The 18,089-nt window shown below is 39.8% G+C and overlaps 1 protein-coding gene across 2 annotated transcripts in view; it reads right to left on the bottom strand.

Annotated features, from left to right (window-relative positions):
* ubxn6 (UBX domain protein 6) overlaps positions 1 to 18,089 on the bottom strand; it is a 58,651-nt gene that overhangs the window by 16,114 nt on the left and 24,448 nt on the right. For both annotated transcript variants that reach the window (XM_072244035.1, XM_072244036.1), the window contains 5 exons: positions 16,602 to 16,733; positions 14,613 to 14,710; positions 11,469 to 11,544; positions 2,947 to 3,031; positions 1,331 to 1,550 (listed from right to left, as the gene is read on the bottom strand). In XM_072244035.1, coding sequence (XP_072100136.1) covers positions 1,331 to 1,550; positions 2,947 to 3,031; positions 11,469 to 11,544; positions 14,613 to 14,710; positions 16,602 to 16,733 — 611 coding nt within the window. The remainder of the gene's footprint in view (positions 1 to 1,330; positions 1,551 to 2,946; positions 3,032 to 11,468; positions 11,545 to 14,612; positions 14,711 to 16,601; positions 16,734 to 18,089) is intronic.

The following is an 18,089-nucleotide window of genomic DNA, read 5'->3' as shown; positions in this document are numbered from 1 at the left end:
AGTGACTTATCCAACTTGATGCTTTCCAAAAGCTCCTGCACGTCCTCTTTCTTAATACAGGTCCACAATCCTTTATCTGAAATCCTTGGGACCAGTTGCATTTCGGAACTCAGAATTTCTCGGATTTCAGAATCCCTCCTTATTGGTTCCAGGACCCCCCCCCGCGGATATCAAGAAACACGTATGCTCAAGTCCCTTATTTAACCTGTCTCAGTGCAGTGGGCTTTAGGACCCAGCGGAGCTCCGGACCTACGCACATCCTCCCATATACTTTAAATTATCTCTAGATTATTTATAATACCTAATACAATGTAAATGCTATATGAATAGTTGATATACTGTATTGTTTAGGGAATAATGACAAGAAAAAATACATTCAATAAAACAAAAATAAACAGCTTCAAATGAATCCAATCAAACACGTGGTAAATAACTTATTGGAATAAATGTAGAATGTCACTGTCACTATAAAACTTCAGTAACTCATCTTTCTGTTTCTTTAAATCATATACAGTGGTAGTTCCGACACCATATTCTTCAGTAAAATGTCGCACACACACTACAATCAAGCTTCTGCAATAACTCCACTTTCTGCGTTATTGATAATGATAGATGCTTCCTTCTCTTTTTCTCATTGTTACCCATAGGGGTATCTGCAGCTCTTTTTGACATTTTCACAGAGAAATTAAACACAAAGTCAACAGTGAACACAAAATATCAGTGAACAGCAATGCATGTGTAACCAGTATGAGTGCTGAGCCACAACTGACACCTGGTGGCCTCTGCTAGTGCTGCCACGTCACACCTGAGTGACATCAGCTGCTGGCGAAAAAAAACCTTGGTTCTCAGAGCTTTCAGGATTTCAGAATTTTGGATAAGGGATTGTGGACCTGTATCTACATGCTCAAGCTTTTCAGTCCGCTGTAAGTCATCCCTACATTCACCAAGATCCTTTTCCATAGTGAATACTGAAGCAAAGTACTCATTAAGTACCTCTGCTATCTCCTCCAGTTCCATAAACACATTTCCACGGTCATACTTGACTGGTTCTATTCTCTCACATCTTATCCTCTTGCTCTTAAAATATATACACAAGAGATTCCGCAGATAATGGAAATCCAGAGTAACACACACAAAATGCTGGAGGATCTCAGTAGGTTAGGTAATGTCTATGAAGAGGAATAAATAGTTGATGTTTTGGGCTGAGACCTTTCATCAGTGTCATCCAGTATTTTGTGTATGTTATTCCAGTCTTTAAAGTATATTTGTTCTTCATAATTAAATTACAGAATTTAACCCCAACAGCATTGATAGGTGAATTAAGTCTTACCTCATCTGTTGTTCGCGTTTAATTTCTTCAACTGTCAGATTATAGAAGTCGTTGGGTAATTCAAATTTAGCTGCCTGTGGTGAAGGTTGAAAAACTCTGACCTGTCGATCCAGCTGTGCTCTAACTGGCTCAGCATTTAAAAGCTCATCTTTATATTGTCTGAGGTCTTCGTATGTAGTAAGAAAATCCTCATTGAACACATAAAACTCATCTTCATTCTCTGTGGATTAAAAATATTGTTAAAGGTTGCTTAAGTTAGAAAGCAAAAAGTGAATTCTATACAACAATGAAATGCTTCTTCCCTGGCGCAGCTGATCCTAACAAAGTAGATTCTCTCATAAGTCAAACCTGAAAGTTTGGATCAACTCCAGAAAAGAGTTGAAGGCACAAACCACAGGAAAATGTGCTACAGAAGGACTTGCAGATTGAGAGAATGGGCAAAAAGTGTCAGCTGGAATATAGTGTAAGAAAGTGTTTACGGTCATGCATTTTGGTAGAAGGAATAAAGGTGTTGACCATATTCTAAATGGGAAGAAAATTCAAAACTTAACTTCCTGGTTAAGTTGGTGGGGAAAAAGGCAAATGCAGTGTTAGCATTCATTTCAAGAGGACTAGAATATAAGAATAAGGATGTCATGCTAAGGCTTTAAAAGGTATTGGTCAGACCACATTTGGACTATTGTGATCAGTTTTGGGTCTCTTATCTAAGAAAAGATATGCTGGCATTGGGGAGGGTCCAGAGGAAGTTCACCAGAATGATTCCGGGAATGTAAGTATTAACACACGAGGAGTATTTGATGGCACTGGGCCTGTACTCACTGGAGTTTAAAAGAATGAAAAGACATCTCATTGAAACCTAATCAAATATTGAAAGGGCTAGATACAGTGGATATTTCCTATAGTGGACAAGTCCAGCACCAGCCAGCAGAGCCTCAGATTAGAGGGATGTCCATTTAGAACTGACATGAGAAGGAATTTCTTTAGCCAGGGAGCAGTGAATCTGTGGAATTAATTGCCACAAATGGCTGTGAAAGCCAAGTCATTGAGTATATTTAAAGTGGAGGTTGACAGGTTCTTGATTAGTCAGGGTATCAAATGGTTATGGGAGAAAGCAAGAGAACGGGGTTGAGAGGGATAATAAATCAGCCAGATGGAATGGTGGAGCACTAGATGGACTAAATGGCCTAATTCTGCTCCTACGTCTTATGGTCTTATAAAATGTACAAATTCTTATGAGACTTGATTGGATTGTCAAAGAGCTGATACTTGTCCGAGCTGGGAAATCTAGAATCATAAAATTATGGTTCAACCATTCAGAATAGAGAAATGAATACATTTCTTCACCCATGGGATAATGAATCTTTGCTATTCTCTATCAAGAGTGTTGTGGAGACTTAGTCCCAGAGTACATTCAAAGCTGAAGTCAATAGACATTTTAGACAGTGGGAAAACAAGGTGACTTGAGTTAGTGCAGGACAGTGGTGCCAAGGCAAAAATATCAGCTATGATGTTACTGAATGGTAGAGCAGATGTGAAGAACCAAACAGGCTGCTCCTAATTCTATTCCTTCTATACTTCTGAATAATCAATAAGAGTCATTGAAAATTTACTGTTACCTTGCCCAGGTACCTGCAACGTTTTTCTTTCAAATCCAATTGCCTGTAAAAATTCATGAGTTCCTTCTAGTTCAGATATCCTTTCCTTGTTTGAGAGAAGGAAAGAAAATTTATAGAACAGAATATTCAATCTATCTGACAGTTCAAAAGCATAACTCATCTATCAGAATGTACAGCATTTTTTTTGAATAATAAGACCATAAACCATACTGTAAGAGCTGAATTAGGTCATTCAGCCCCACTGAGTCTCTCCTCCATTCAATCATGGTTGAGTTATTATCCCTCTCAACCATATTTTCCTGCCCTCTCCCCACACCTATAAGTGCTTACTAATCAAGAACCTAATTAACCTCCACTTCAAACATACCTAATGATCTGGCCTCCACAGCTGTCCATGGCATTGAATTCCACAGTTTCACAATCCTCTCCCTAAAAAAATTCCTCCTCATCTCTATTCTAAAGGGGCAGCCTTTGTACTCCGAGGCCGTGCTGTCTGACGCTAGACTCTCCCACTATTGGAAATATCCCCTCCACATCCACTATCTTGGCCTTTCGATATTGGATAGGTTTCAATAAGATTGCCCTTCATTCTTCTGAAATCCAGCGAGTACAGGACCAGAGCAATCAAACACACTTTGTATGTTAACCCTTTCATTCCAGGATCATTCTCTTAAAAAAAAATCACAAAATCAACATCATTTAATGGTCCCAAAGATCCCCTAAAGGACACAAATATCTAATAAATAATGATCAAAACAGCTAAGCAAAATGTTCCAGAATAGAATACAATGACAGTGGCAACAGCTCTCAACAGGTCTAGTTATTATGAAGCAGGAATTAACAAACATAATACAGTTCTGAGGCCTTTACTGAAATCAGTACTAGGCACAAATGAACCCTACTTTCAATGTATGCTAGCTTTTCATCAAGCCCAATAGGTATTAGGAAGATTGATCTCCATTGTTCCCAAGCTGAACTGTGGTATTCAATCCACACTCAGGTGCGGATAGAAAGACACAGAATGAAAGGAACCTTATTAAATGAGAACAATTCATCCACAGCTCTCAACTGAAGCTCAATTACTTCATTGATGCGAGGGATGCAGGCATATTAGTTAATATGCTAATATCACTTCCTTACTTGAGCATAAATAAAGCCAAAAATGTTCTTCCTCAATTCAATATGCTTTTAAATGCCTTGGTATCAAAACTGGACACCTAGGAGACATGTGGATTCAATATGTTCTTATGTTAACTTGTTTCTTAAAGCTACGGGGGAAATGGGAACATTCATACAAGCAAGATTGGAGCTTTTACTCAGATTGAAATTAAATCACTCATTAGTTCCAAATATTTGACATTAATATCTGCCTATGATGATAAATATTTTCAGATTTTCTGTACCTGGAAAGGTATGCATGTGGACATCAGTGCCTGTAGTGAGGATGCCCTTACAAGGCTGGATTGTGAAAGAGGTTGCTTTATTCCCATATCAGGTACAGAATGGCTAAATGCGGTGTGCAATTGAACTCTCTCCATTTACCATGATGAGTGCAGTTACTGCATCCACTGCCCCAAAATATTCACTTGCTCCACGACCTGTACAAACTACAATCATCCACAAAATAAACTGAAATTGCTTGGCTAACACAATTCAAATGCACCCCTGAAACATTTGATCTCTACACTAAGGCAACCAAAGGCTTCACATATGGAACATCACCCCCTGCAGGTTCAACACCCAGCTGTGTACCAACCCAACTTCATCATACATTGCTAATCCTTTATTGTAACTAGAATAACACCCTAATAACTTTGTGTGGTTCTTCCACTGCAGGAACTCCTAACCATTCATACATGCAGCTCACCACCACCAAAAGGACATAAGCAATTAACACACCTTTGGTAGTTTTGCTTTTCTTCTATATATAAAAAAATAAGTTTATTGATGATTGACAGCAGGCTGAAAATTGTGGGTTGAGCAGCTAGGATGAATTTCTCCTGCTGTATGTGGATAGAATACACCCAGGCAATTTTCAACTTTGCTTCTGAAATGTAGCACCTAGACATGTGTAGCTTAATTAGAGAGCAGATTAGTTCTGAAATGCATCTGAGATGACAGCTATAATGTGGTTAATATGGCCAATTTCAGCCATTTCTTCATGCAGTGAATTGAATTGACAGAAAGTTGGCTTATAATTACGGGGACCTCAAGAAGATGCCTAGGAGGGTTACTCACAGCCGTTTTGACTGAAAATGGCTGCAAATGCTACAGCCTCATCTTTGGCACTCATCCTGGAGAGCGGAAATTTCTTGAGAACAATTGGCTGCTTAATTATCCATCACATCCATGACTATGTGTAGAAAATGTAGACTGTCAATCTGATCCATTGGTTGTGGGCTCATTTCCTTTATTGCATGCTGTCTTTACTATGTAATGTGCAAGCACTCTTGTGTTGCAGCTCCAACATGTTGCTACCTTGTCTTTTAAGGTATGCTTGGTTTAGTTCTAAGGCAACAATACTGAAGAATGTGCCTGGTCAAGTGATTACAGATTATGCTAGATACAGTATATACTTTTGCTAATACAAACTTACAGATGCCTAATTTTCAATTGCTACATCTGCTACCAGTCCAGACCATTCAATATGACATTTCACACAACACAGTGGAAGAGTGTCCTTGGTAAATACAAGCGTCTCCATCTGCACTAGGACTGTGCTGCTGCCATTCCCACCAATGCTACCATAGATGGATGTACTTGCAATAGGCAGATCAAGGAGGAGGTTTATTCTATACCATGGTTCACTCAACACCTGCTAGGAACCATCAAAGTTCAAAGTAAATTTATTATCAAAGCGCATATATGTCACTATATACATCCCTGAGATTGATTTTCTTGTGGGCATACACAGCAAATAGAATAGAATCAATGAAGGACCTCAACCCAAAGGATGGACAAACTAATGTGCAGAATACACCAAACTGTAAAAATACAAAGCAAAAAAAGAATAATAAATAAGTAAGCAATAAATACCGAGAACACAAGATGAAGAGTCCTTGAAAATAACTGTGGGTTGTGGTGACAACTCAGTGATGAGGTGAGTAAGTTGAGTGAAATTATCCCCATGAGATCAAAAGCCTGGTGGTTGAAGGGTAATAACTATTCCTGAACCTGGTGGTGTGGTTTCTGAGGCTCCTGTATCATCTTTTCACTCCAAGAGCAGCGAGAGAAAAAAAAAATAGCCTGGATGGTAGGGGTCCCTGTTGAAGGATGCTGCTTTCCTGTGACAGTGCTCTGTCTAGATGAGCTCAGTGATGGGGAGGGCTTTAGCCATGATGGACCAGGCCATATCCAGTATTTTTTAATAGAATTTTCCATTCAAAGGCTTTGGTGTTTCCATACTAGGCCATGATGTAACCAGTCAATATACTCTCTACCACACTTCTATAGAAGTTTGTTAAAGTTTTAAATGTCATGCCAAATCTTTGCAAACGCCAAAGGGAGTAGAGGTGCTGCCATGCTTTTTTCATAATTGCACTTACATGCTGGGTCCAGGACAGATCCTCTGAAATGACAACACTGAGGAATTTAAAGCTGCTGACCCTTTCCACCTGTGATTCCTCCAATGAGGTCTGGCTCATGGACCTCCAGTTTCCTTCTCATGAAGTCAATAATCCTCCTTGCTGACATTCAGTGACAGGTTGTGACACCACTCAGCCAGATTTTTAATCTCCATCTTATACGCTGATTCATCACCCACCACATTTGATTCAGCCAACAACAGTGGTGTCATCCCCAAACACACAGTCATAAATACAAACCAAGTAGGGCAGGAGGCTAAGCACACAGTGCAGGTGAAGATTGTGGAGGAAATTCCCCCCCCCCTCCAAATTCAAACTGACTGGGGTCTGCAACTGATGAAATCGAAAATCCAATTGTGAAGAGCCCCCAATGAAATAGCATCTGCTGTTGCCTGTTGTGACAGTACGCAACTGGAATCAGATCCAAGTTGCTTCTCAGGCAGGAGTTAGTATATTTCTTTACCAAACCCTCAAAGCACTTCATCACAGTGGATGATGGTGTTACTAGATGATACTCTTTGAGGTAGATTACCACGTTCTTCTTAAGTATAATTGAAACCTGTCTGTAAGCAGCTTTTTTGGTGGTGATTCAACCGACTTGGTCTTGGTGGTAGCCTCTCTCCTGAAATTAACTTCTTTCAGTTGCCAGACCATCAGATTTCTACCATCCTCCTGGCTGATATACAGTCTCTGAAAAATAAAACTGAGGACCACAGAGCAAGATTGCTGTACCAGAGGGACTTCAGGACTGCTGTGTACTTTGCATTAGAGACATGGCTCACCCTTAGAACTCCAGACACAGCGTTTCAGCCCAAGAGCTTCATCCTCTTCACATGGACCGAACAGCAGCACCAGGTGAAGGCAGAGGTGGCTGTGGTTGCTTTATGATTAACTCATTATGGTGCACACATGGTAGTTAGACAATAGATGCAGGAGTAGGCCATTTGGCCCTTCAAGCCAGCACCGCCATTCACTGTAATCATGGCTGATCATCCATTATCAGTATGCAGTTCCTGCCTTATCCCCGTAACCTTTGATTCCGCTATCTTTAAGAGCTCTATCCATCTCTTTTTTGAAAGCATCCAGAGATTTGGCCTCCACAGCCTTCTGGGGTAGAACATTCCATATATCCACCACTCTCGGGGTGAAAAAGTTTTTCCTCAACTCCGTTCTAAATGGCCTACCCCTAATTCTTAAGCTGTGGCCTCTGGTTCTGGACTCACCCACCAGTGGGAACATGCTTCCTGCTTGTAGCGTGTCCAATCCCTTAATAATCTTATATGTTTCAATAAGATCCCCTCTCAGCCTTCTAAATTCCAGAGTATACAAGCCCAGTCACTCCAATCTTTCGACATATGATAGTCCTGCCATCCTGGGAATTAACCTTGTGAACCTACGCTGCACTCCCTCAATAGCAAGAATGTCCTTCCTCAAATTTGGAGACCAAAACTGCACACAGTACTCCAGGTGTGGTCTCACCAGGGCCCTGTACAGCTGCAGAAGGACCTCTTTGCTCTTATACTCAATTCCCCTTGTTATGAAGGCCAGCATGCCATTAGCTTTCTTCACTGCCTGCTGTACTTGCATGCTTGTTTTCAGTGACTGATGTACAAGGACACCTAGATCTCGTTGTGCTTCCCCTTTTCCTAACTTGACTCCATTTAAATAATAATCTGCCTTCTTGTTCTTGCCACCAAAGTGGATAACCTCACATTTATCCACATTAAACTGCATCTGCCCAATCACCCAGCCTGTCCAAGTCACCCTGCATTCTTATAACATCCTCCTCACATTTCACACTGCCACCCAGCTTTGTGTCATCGGCAAATTTGCTAATGTTACTTTTAATTCCCTCATCTAAATCATTAATATATATTGTAATCAGCTGCAGTCCCGGCACTGAACCCTGCGGTACCCCACTGGTCACCGCCTGCCATGCCAAAAGAGAGCTGTTAATCGCTACTCTTTGTTTTCTGTCAGCCAGCCAATTTTCAATCCACGTCAGTACTCTGCCCCCAATACCATGTGCCCTAATTTTTCCCACTAATCTCCTATGTGGGACTTTATCAAAGGCTTTCTGAAAGTCCAGGTACACCACATCCACTGGCTCTCCCTTGTCCATTTTCATAGTTACATCCTCAGAGTTCTGTCTTAGTGCTGCTCTCTTGGCCTGGCAAATCTCATGGTCCAGTGTTCTCCATTCTATCTGCTGAGGGGGTTTTCCACCATTATCCTGGTTGCAGTGTACATTCCACTCTGAGCCCACATTAGACCAGCACTGGAGGAGCTGAGCACCATGATCAACTGTCCGTGATGCCTTCTTGATCATTGCTGGGGATTTCAACCAAGCCAGCTTGAAAAAGTCTCTGACCAACTATCAGCAGTATATCACGTGTGGAATTAGCAGAGCCAACACACTTGACCACTTTGACAACACCATCAAGAATGCTTACCATGCCATCCCATGGAAGCACTTTGGCAAGTCCAATCACCTAGCTGTACTTCCACTCCTGGCATATAGCGAGAGACTAAGAATTGGAGCACCAACAGTGAGGACTGCAACGGTATGGTAAAGGGAGACAAAAAACTTCTTAAGGACTGCTTTGAATCAGTAGACTGGACCATATTCAGGAACTTAGCTTTGGATCTGAATGAACATGCCACTGTTATCATCGGCTTCATCAAGGCCTGTGTGGATGAGTGTGTGCCCTTGAGAACATACTGGGCATATTCACACCAGAGTCCATGAATGAACAAGCAGATTATCAGTCAGCTGAGGGCTAGATCTGTGGGATTAAATACTAGTGATCCAGAACACATAAAGATGTCCAGGTATGACCCACAAAAGCTACATTAAAAGCAAAAAAAGCATTTCCAAGTCAAGTTAGAGACAAAATCAGCTATGACTTGCAGGCCATTACTTTCTAGAAGGCAAAACCTAACATCATACATGGCTGTGATGCTTCACACCCTGATGAGTTCAACACCTTTTTGCATGCTTTGAAGGGGAGAATAAAACTCCATCTGTGTGAAGCCCAGCAGCATCTGGCAATCCTGTGATAAATATCTGAAAGCCTGATGTCAGGACTTCTTTCAAGAAGGTGAACTCTCACAAGGCGTCAAGCCACAAAGGTGTAGCTAGTAGGGCACTGAAATCCGTGCCAATCAGCTGGCTAGAGAGCTCCAAGGACACCTGGAATCTTTTATTGCTATAATCACATGCTCCAACCTGTTTCAAAAGTGCAACAGTCATACCAGTGCCTTAGAGTAGAATGAGCTGCTTCAATGACTTGTCCAACAGCACTCAACTGTACTGTGATGAAGTGCTTTTAGAGATTGGTCATGGCTAGAATTAATTCCTGCTTGAACAAGGACCTGGAGTGCTGCAATTTGCCTACTATCACAATAGGTCTACAGCAAAGCAATCTTATTGGCTCTCCACTCTGCTTTGGAGCACCTGAACAACAGTAATAACTACATCAGAATGATGTTTATCAAAAACAGCTCAACATACAACACCATCATTCCCTCAGTACCAATCAACAAGTTTGAAAACCTGGTCGTCTGTATCCCTTTCGGCAACTCAATCCTAGACTTCTTGATCGAGAGTCCACAGTCCGTGCAATTCAACAAAACATCTCCTCATTGACAATCAACACAAGTACACCTCAAGATTACGTGCTTAGCCCAATTCTCTATTCTCTCAACACTCATAACTGTCTGGCTAGGGACAGTTCAAACACCATCAACAAATACGCAGATGATATAACTTTTCGGCAGAATTTCAGATGGTGACAAGCAGGCATGCAGGAGTGTTATAGATCGGCTGGTTAAATGGTCTCACAACAACAACCTTCACTTAAAGTCAGTAAGACCAAAGAACTGATTGTGGACTTGAGGAAGAAGAAACTTGGGAGAACACACAGCAGTTCTCATCAAGGAGTAGACGGTGGTGTCAAGATCCTTGAAGACTCATTCTGGGTTCAACAGATTGATGCAATTATGAAAAGTACAGGCCAGCCGCTATACCTCATTAGGAGTCTATGGAGATTTGGTATGTCACCAAAGACTGTAGCAGATTTCTACAGGGAAATCATTCTGACTGGTTGCATCACTATCTGGTATGGAGTCACCAATGCGCAGGATCACAAAAAGCTGAACAGTGTTGTACATCCTGCCAGCTCCATTTTAGGCATGTCATCCTTCCATCAAGGAACCTTCAAAAGGCAATGGTTCAATAAGGAGGCATCCAGGACTTTCATCATCCAGGACATGCCCTCCTCTCATTGCTACCATCAAGGTGGTGGCACAGGAGCCTGAAGATGCACACTCAAAATTTTAGGAGTAGCTTCTTGCCCTTGTCCGTCAGGTTTCTGAATGGACAATGAACCATGAATACTACAATTTTGCTCTTCTTGCACTTTTTCTTTCTAAAATATACCCCAACTATAATTGTAGTTATGTATTGCACTGTACTGCTGCAGCAAAATTTCACAACATTGTCAGTGATAATAAACCTGATTCTAATTCAGTTTATTTTCCGCCCTTATATTCTTGGACATTCCAAAGGTTTTCCTACATACAGCGGTACTGTTCCCTCCACCAAGTTATGACAGTAGGATAAACACACATATAAACATATCCAAGATTTTATTTAAGAAAAAAAGTCAGTGCAGTTGGCTAGATGCTATGTTACTATGACACTGTACGTCTTTGGAAATGGGTCTTCATTCAGATTAGTGACTTAACAAAACTAAATTATTTAAATGAAAAATTTATTTAAAAGAGGTTCCAGATATCTACAGGTGCTTGTTATTGTACATTGATCCAAACTTTCCTTTCACAAGAATATGATACATTAAAGTCCACAACTTGGCTGAAAATAGTGCTCTAAATCAAGTGCAAAGGAGAAGAAATAAAATAAATCAGAGCATTTACCTGAAAGGCTTTGTTCTGCAACTTGATCTTTCTGTACTTTTCTTCACTGGGATTACTGTATATGTTATCAATGTATCTGTTATTTAAAATAAAGATTATGTAATGTACAGGATGATAGTTGGTTTAATTCTACAATTTAAAAAATAAAAATAAAGTTGTAACAGAAGCTGAAACACTGGAAACATTGATGGTGGCAAAGGGACAAAAGGCTAATTAATATTTTAATTTAAGTGATGGGAAAGAGGAGGCAAAAGCAGGTATGACCAGAGAGGATACCTGTCTACCAGATGGGGATTATACTGATCAGGAGTTCTGTTGCACCAAATAGGAAAAACTGAAAGGCTAAAGGTGAAGTAACAGACAATGAAAAATGTTAAACTGTTTGATAGGATGGAGCTGGAAATATCCATTTGCAGCCAATACTGTAACTAGTGTCCATATATTGCATGGCAGAATTGATGGGAATATGGAGGAAGGATAAGTGCAAGGAAAATTAATGAAGGAAAAATAAAGGATTGTTTGTGAGTCAGCAAAGACTCAATGAGCTAAATTACCATCTTTTCTATTGTAAGAGCTTCTGAAGAGCATAGAATGAAACAGCACAAAAAGCAGTCCCTTCAGTCTACTAGTCTGTGCCAAACGTCAACTACCAACTTGCACTAATCATACACTAATGCATTTTGCCCATACTCTCATCAACTCCCCTCACATTCTACCACTCATCTTTGATACAATTTACAATGGTCAATTGAAATTAGAGCATCCAGAGGAAATGGAGGCAATGAAAAAATACACACATTCCAGAAACAGCACTGGACTCAGAAATTCACCTGGGCTTTAAGTCCTGCCAGGTAGCATTTCTACTAGTCCCTACATATTGTGTCCAAAAATGACCCATTAGGTCACTTCAATAAAATATACTTGCCTGGAGTCTGTTAAAATGCAGAGCAATTAAGAAAACAGACACATCAGAAGGAAATCTAGACCAACATGAGAAAGAAACTATTTTGGGGTTGGATGAAGTTTGGGTAGATACTTATCTGCATTGTGTACACTTGCCAGCTCCACCCAAATGACCTGCTTGTGTTCAATACATATTGAAATACAATGGAGTGGTTTGTTTAACAATGTCTCGAACACTCATTGTGACTGCGGTCGCATTGTGAGTGACAGACAGTGATCCTTCTGAACACCTCACTGAGTTCATAAGGCTGACCTTGTGGCAGATGCTGTGCCACTAACTGATCATTTATGTACAGGGAGGTAACACAGCTCATGAGACAACTTTCTTAACTTTGCAAGCAATTTTGCTTGGAAATTCTTGGTGACCTTCTTGGCTGTGTCACTTTTAGGTTGAAGAATGACTTCTAACACCCAAAAAAAATACAAAGATGAGGAGCCGCAAAGTGTTTTCAAAGTTAATCACCTGAAGGAAATGCAGATAGTCATAGAACACTACAGCACAGACACAGGCCCTACAGCCCACCTATTCCATGCCAAGTTATTATTCTGCATAGTCCCTCAACCTACACCTGGATCATAGACCTCCATACCCCTCCCATCCACACAGCTATCCAAATTTCTCAATGTTGAAATTGAACCCACATCCACCACTTCCAATGACAGCTCGTTCTATACTCTCAACACTGAGTAAAGTTCCCCTTAAACATTTCATCCTTAACACATGGACTCCAGTTTTAGAAACACAAACACAAGGAATTCTGCAGATTCTGGAAATTCAAGCAACACACATCAAAGTTGCTGGTGAACGCAGCAGGCCAGGCAGCATCTATAGGAAGAGGTACTGACGAAGGGTCTCGGCCCGAAACGTCGACTGTACCTCTTCCTGTAGATGCTGCCTGGCCTGCTGCGTTCACCAGCAACTTTGATGCGTGTGACTCCAGTTCTAGTCTCACCCAACCCCAGCAGAAAAAGCTTCTTTGCATTTACCCCTAATAATTTGGTATACCTCCATCAAATTTTCCCTCATTCTCCTACACTCTAGGAAATAAAGTCCTAACCTATTCAACTTTTCCCTTTAACTCAAATCCTCAAATCCTGACAACATCCTTGTAAATTATCTCTGCATTTTTTCAATCTTATTGATATCTTTCCTAAATGATTAGAACTGCACACTATACTCCAAATTAGTCCTCGGCAACATCTTCTACAACTTCAACATATTATATGATTAATGAAGGCCACTGAACCAAAAGTTTACAAATTATTAAAAAAATATTGATTGCATCATTTAGACTATAACACCACAAGATATAGGAGCGGGATTAGGCCATTCAGCTTATCAAGTCTGCTCCGTCACTTTATCGTGGCTGATTCATTAGTCCTTTCAACCCCATTCTCTTGCTGTCTTCCCGTAACCTTTGATGCCCTGATTAATCGAAAATCTGTCAACCTTTGCCTTAAATGTACTCTATGCATCGCCTTCCACAGCCATCTGTGGCAATTATTTTCACTCTTTATTGTGTGTATCCTCTTTTATATTATTTTATTATTATTAAATTATTTCATTGTTTTCTAAATACCCAAGCAGTATGCACTGGTATTTTTGAAAAAGTTTTCAATGAAGCTGGCACTAAGCTCTGTATATTTTGGGCCACATCATTCACTCTTATCTACCACTGCAACATCCCTACCTCACCAACACCCCTCCTAACATCTCTCCTGAAGTATTAGAATAAGCCAGAGACCCCACAAATGACTATGGTCTTATTCATCTGGAGGCTTCCTGCTATTTACCTCTCCAAATTCCATAGAAGAATTTCAACAGAGCTTGCTCACTGAATGCCAATCCATACAAAAGCCAGGATATTCTAGTTGCTGGTAATGCAATAGCAAGACTCCTTGAACCACCACCTTTTGACCAGATTGCCAGCAGTCACTTCCATGTTAATAAATTTAATAGTTTCTTACACTCAAGGCTATACCATTAGTCATATAAGCAATACATTGGGTTGAGAGCCATGGATAAGCTGTTGGCACTTCTGCAAGCTTTAATTTCATCACTAGCACAAGATCTATATAGGCAAACATACATGATAGAAGTTACATTTAGTAAGAAGTCTTACATTTAGATGCCTTTACAACTAGAAATTAGTCAAGGAGAAACATACATAATTTACTTACTTGCCAAGAGTTTCACAAGCTATCTTTATTTTTTCTCTATCCTTGTTGAATGTATGAATCATCATTATAGAGGCTCGTATCGGATCATCAGCAAATTTCTAGATTGGAAAGATGTGTGATCCAATTAGAAAGAAAACCATAATAATTTTCACTTTAATAATCTGCAACTTCTCAAAGCATTTATTTTATTCTTAAACTGAGAATGAATATGGGAATGAACACCAAGCAAGAGCAAAATTCAGATAGGTTACTGGACATCCAATGTAAAAGATAGTCAGATGTGCAGCACTTCTGAGAATACATGAAAAACTACTGGGCTTTTATTTGCATTTATACAGTTGCTCAAGAAAACAGACTTTAAACAAAAAAAAAGTATTCCCCTTCCCACTCTAAAATACCTCCTGAAATTGACTTCTTTCAGGTGCCAATCTGCATCTAGTCCATCATCCGAATGATTCCCATATTCATACACAAACTTGACAACAAGCATCAGAACAATATTCTAAGACAAACACATTACAGTCAGTCCAAATTTTGCTGTCATCCAAAATCAGACTGAACATACCTTAACCACTTGCAGTAAACGTTGTGTGCAGTGGTCAGATGTGGAACGTGAAATTAACTAGCTATTTTCCCATTTTCCAGCTCAGGAGCGCCAAAGCCATCAGTTTTGACTATCCTGCGATCCCTGAAGTTTCACTGATCTAGTTAATTTCCAGAGCTTCTGATTATAAACCCAATTTAAAAAAGAAATCCTCTATCTTTTTTTTAAATCACTCATTTCAAATCCATTTTTTCTTCAATTGCACCCTTGGAAAATATTGTAAGATCCCAAAATGCAGGAAGGAGAAAATAATGTGGATACCACAGAAGAAAGTCAAAGAAAGTCAAAGGATGGTATGTAGTTTTAGAAAGTAATCATAGAGAAAGATAGAGGGTAAAACCTAGGAAGTAAATACTTTGAATTCAAGTTTGTGAAACTGAGCTAGACATGAACTTAAGGGCAACATGTAATCAAGATTTAAGATGTTCTAAATATAGCTGGTGATATTCCATTTAGTAGGCAAGTGATTAAAGAACAATAAAGGGTAATTTTGGGAAAATTTGAATAAATATTAAATTTATGATCGATTTTCTTTGACTGAGTCAGAATGAACTGTTAAGGTTCCCAAGAACTTCATTCATAATTTACCAGGCTAGCCATAGTTCCTTCAGTCAAACAAACACTGAATATTCCTAGTCTTTCACGATCCTTGATGCAGAAATAACATTCAATAAATTCTGTCCTTGCACCATTTGATGGGGAAAAAATTCCATCTTCTCATCTACTACAGGCCAGGCAATCAGTTCAAATAGCATCACCAAACATGATCAGCTATTGTGAGGTCAGCATTTATCATTCATATACACAACCCTTTAAATACACAAAGCTGACCTTTAACTAACTTCAACTGCCAGTTCAAAGGACCGACAGAGACAGGTATGATGGACTGAGTGGCCCTATTTGAATAATAAATTTTACAATTCTACAGTAATTTAGAACTTCCACTTTTTAAAAAATGGCACAAGCAATTAGCTTTCTTTCATAAATGAATGTATTTTCCAAGGAATCCAGGTGGAGATTTCTTGGAGCTACGATTCGTTCCTTTTAAAACAAACGATTTTGCTAGCTCATTTCTCAAGAATGGCAAGTCAATAATACAATTGGATTGTATTTCTTCTAAGCTGGCCCAGCAACTAGATGAGTATTTATCTTTCTATCAGCTTCACTGACATTTTTTTAAGTTATAAGGTCATTCTGAACTCTGTACTGGGCTATGAGTCTAGTAGCATATTCACCACATCCATGTTTATGCTATTCCATCTGAGAACTGCTGCTGTGTTTTGGTCTCATACAAGGGAATATGCAAAAAACATCTGATCAAAAGATAGCTTAATTAATAATACTACTACAAAGTACAAATCCATATAATCATATCTAAAACATACCATAAGAATGGCCTCCTTAATATGCGACTCTCTCTCACTTTTAGATACCAAGGCATTTGTCAGAGGGCAAATAAAGTACACAGCATCAACAGAGAAATTGGTGCCATCTTTCTTCAGGGCACTGCTGGGACCCTAAGATCATAAGGAAGAACTTCATGTTATTTACAATTTAATAATTATATTTCCTCTGTATCTGGATATCAAATATTTAATTCAATTATTTAAATATTAAAGTCACTCAAGTCTTACTGAAATATTAAATACACAATACTCCTCCCAGTTTAGCCATAAAATACCACTCAATATAGAATGCAACTCAAATATACACATGGTATATGATATAGTACAACTACTATATACCCTGGACACCACATTCACAGCATAGTAAATTTTAAATTGTCCAATTCAGGCCTGAAGATTTATTTACTGTGGAGGATTTCTTACTCTTGTGGAACAACATATTTCCTAAACAGGGAACTTTCTGTTTGACAGGTGAGACTTGCGGTTGTCAAAACAATCTCAGGTTTTCAGGCCTCTTCTGTGGTGGTTGAAGGAGTTGACTCAGAGAGCAGAAAGTGGCTCTGACAGCTCAGAATACTTTTCTTCTGGATGTGTTGGCATCCCTGAACACTGCATGGCAAGGTCCTTGATCAGCTGATCCATCACAGACTACCAAAGTTTCAAGCCAATGCTTTCACTTTCATCACACCTAGGTTACCAGCTCCTTCAACACTTTAGCTCTCAGCTTAGATGATACAACAGCTCTCAAATCCCACATAAGGCAACCTCCATCAAAGGCAAGTTCATCCCAGTGCTAATAAAAATAGGGAAACTAGAACTTCTGAAGCACATTCTGGCCATTTTGGACGGCCACGTAGATGTGAAATAGTATGGGGTCTTTTCCAGTTTCCCTTTGGATCATCTCTGCCGTAATAGAGACTTTTGTAAATTGTTCAGGTATTTCCTTTTCCAATGGTAAACAGGTCAATCTATCAGCATTTCTATGGTTAGTCATCCTCCTGAATTTGATCTTGTAATTGTGCTCTCCAAGAAACAAAGCCCATCTCTGCACTCGTACTGCTGCTGTTTGTGGAACAACCTGTGAATTGAAAATGGACTCTAGTGGTTGATGATCAGTGATGAGGATAAACTCTCTCCCATACAATACTTGCTGAAACATTTTACACTCCAAACCAGACTCTAGGTCTCTTATCAGTCTGTGCACTATTTTTCTCTATAGCGATAGGTCAGGGTACATGATGCAAAGGCTATGGGGCATTCACTTCCATCACTCATAACATGACTCCACCTATACCATAAGGCAAGGCGTCACAGGCAAGCTTCAGTGGACAATGAGGATCATAATGTGAAAGTGCAGTGTCTGACATCACCATTTCCACTATTTTTTGAAAAGCCACCCCACACTGCTTTGTCCATTTCTTTCTGATCTTTAGTAATGAGTTCCTGGGGTGGAACATTGTAGCCTGG

The sequence above is a fragment of the Mobula birostris genome, chromosome 26, assembly GCF_030028105.1.
Source record: "Mobula birostris isolate sMobBir1 chromosome 26, sMobBir1.hap1, whole genome shotgun sequence".
NCBI classification, from domain to species: domain Eukaryota; kingdom Metazoa; phylum Chordata; class Chondrichthyes; order Myliobatiformes; family Myliobatidae; genus Mobula; species Mobula birostris.
Note: the sequence above shows the minus strand (reverse complement) of the source record. Positions and strands in the feature narration are given on the sequence as shown.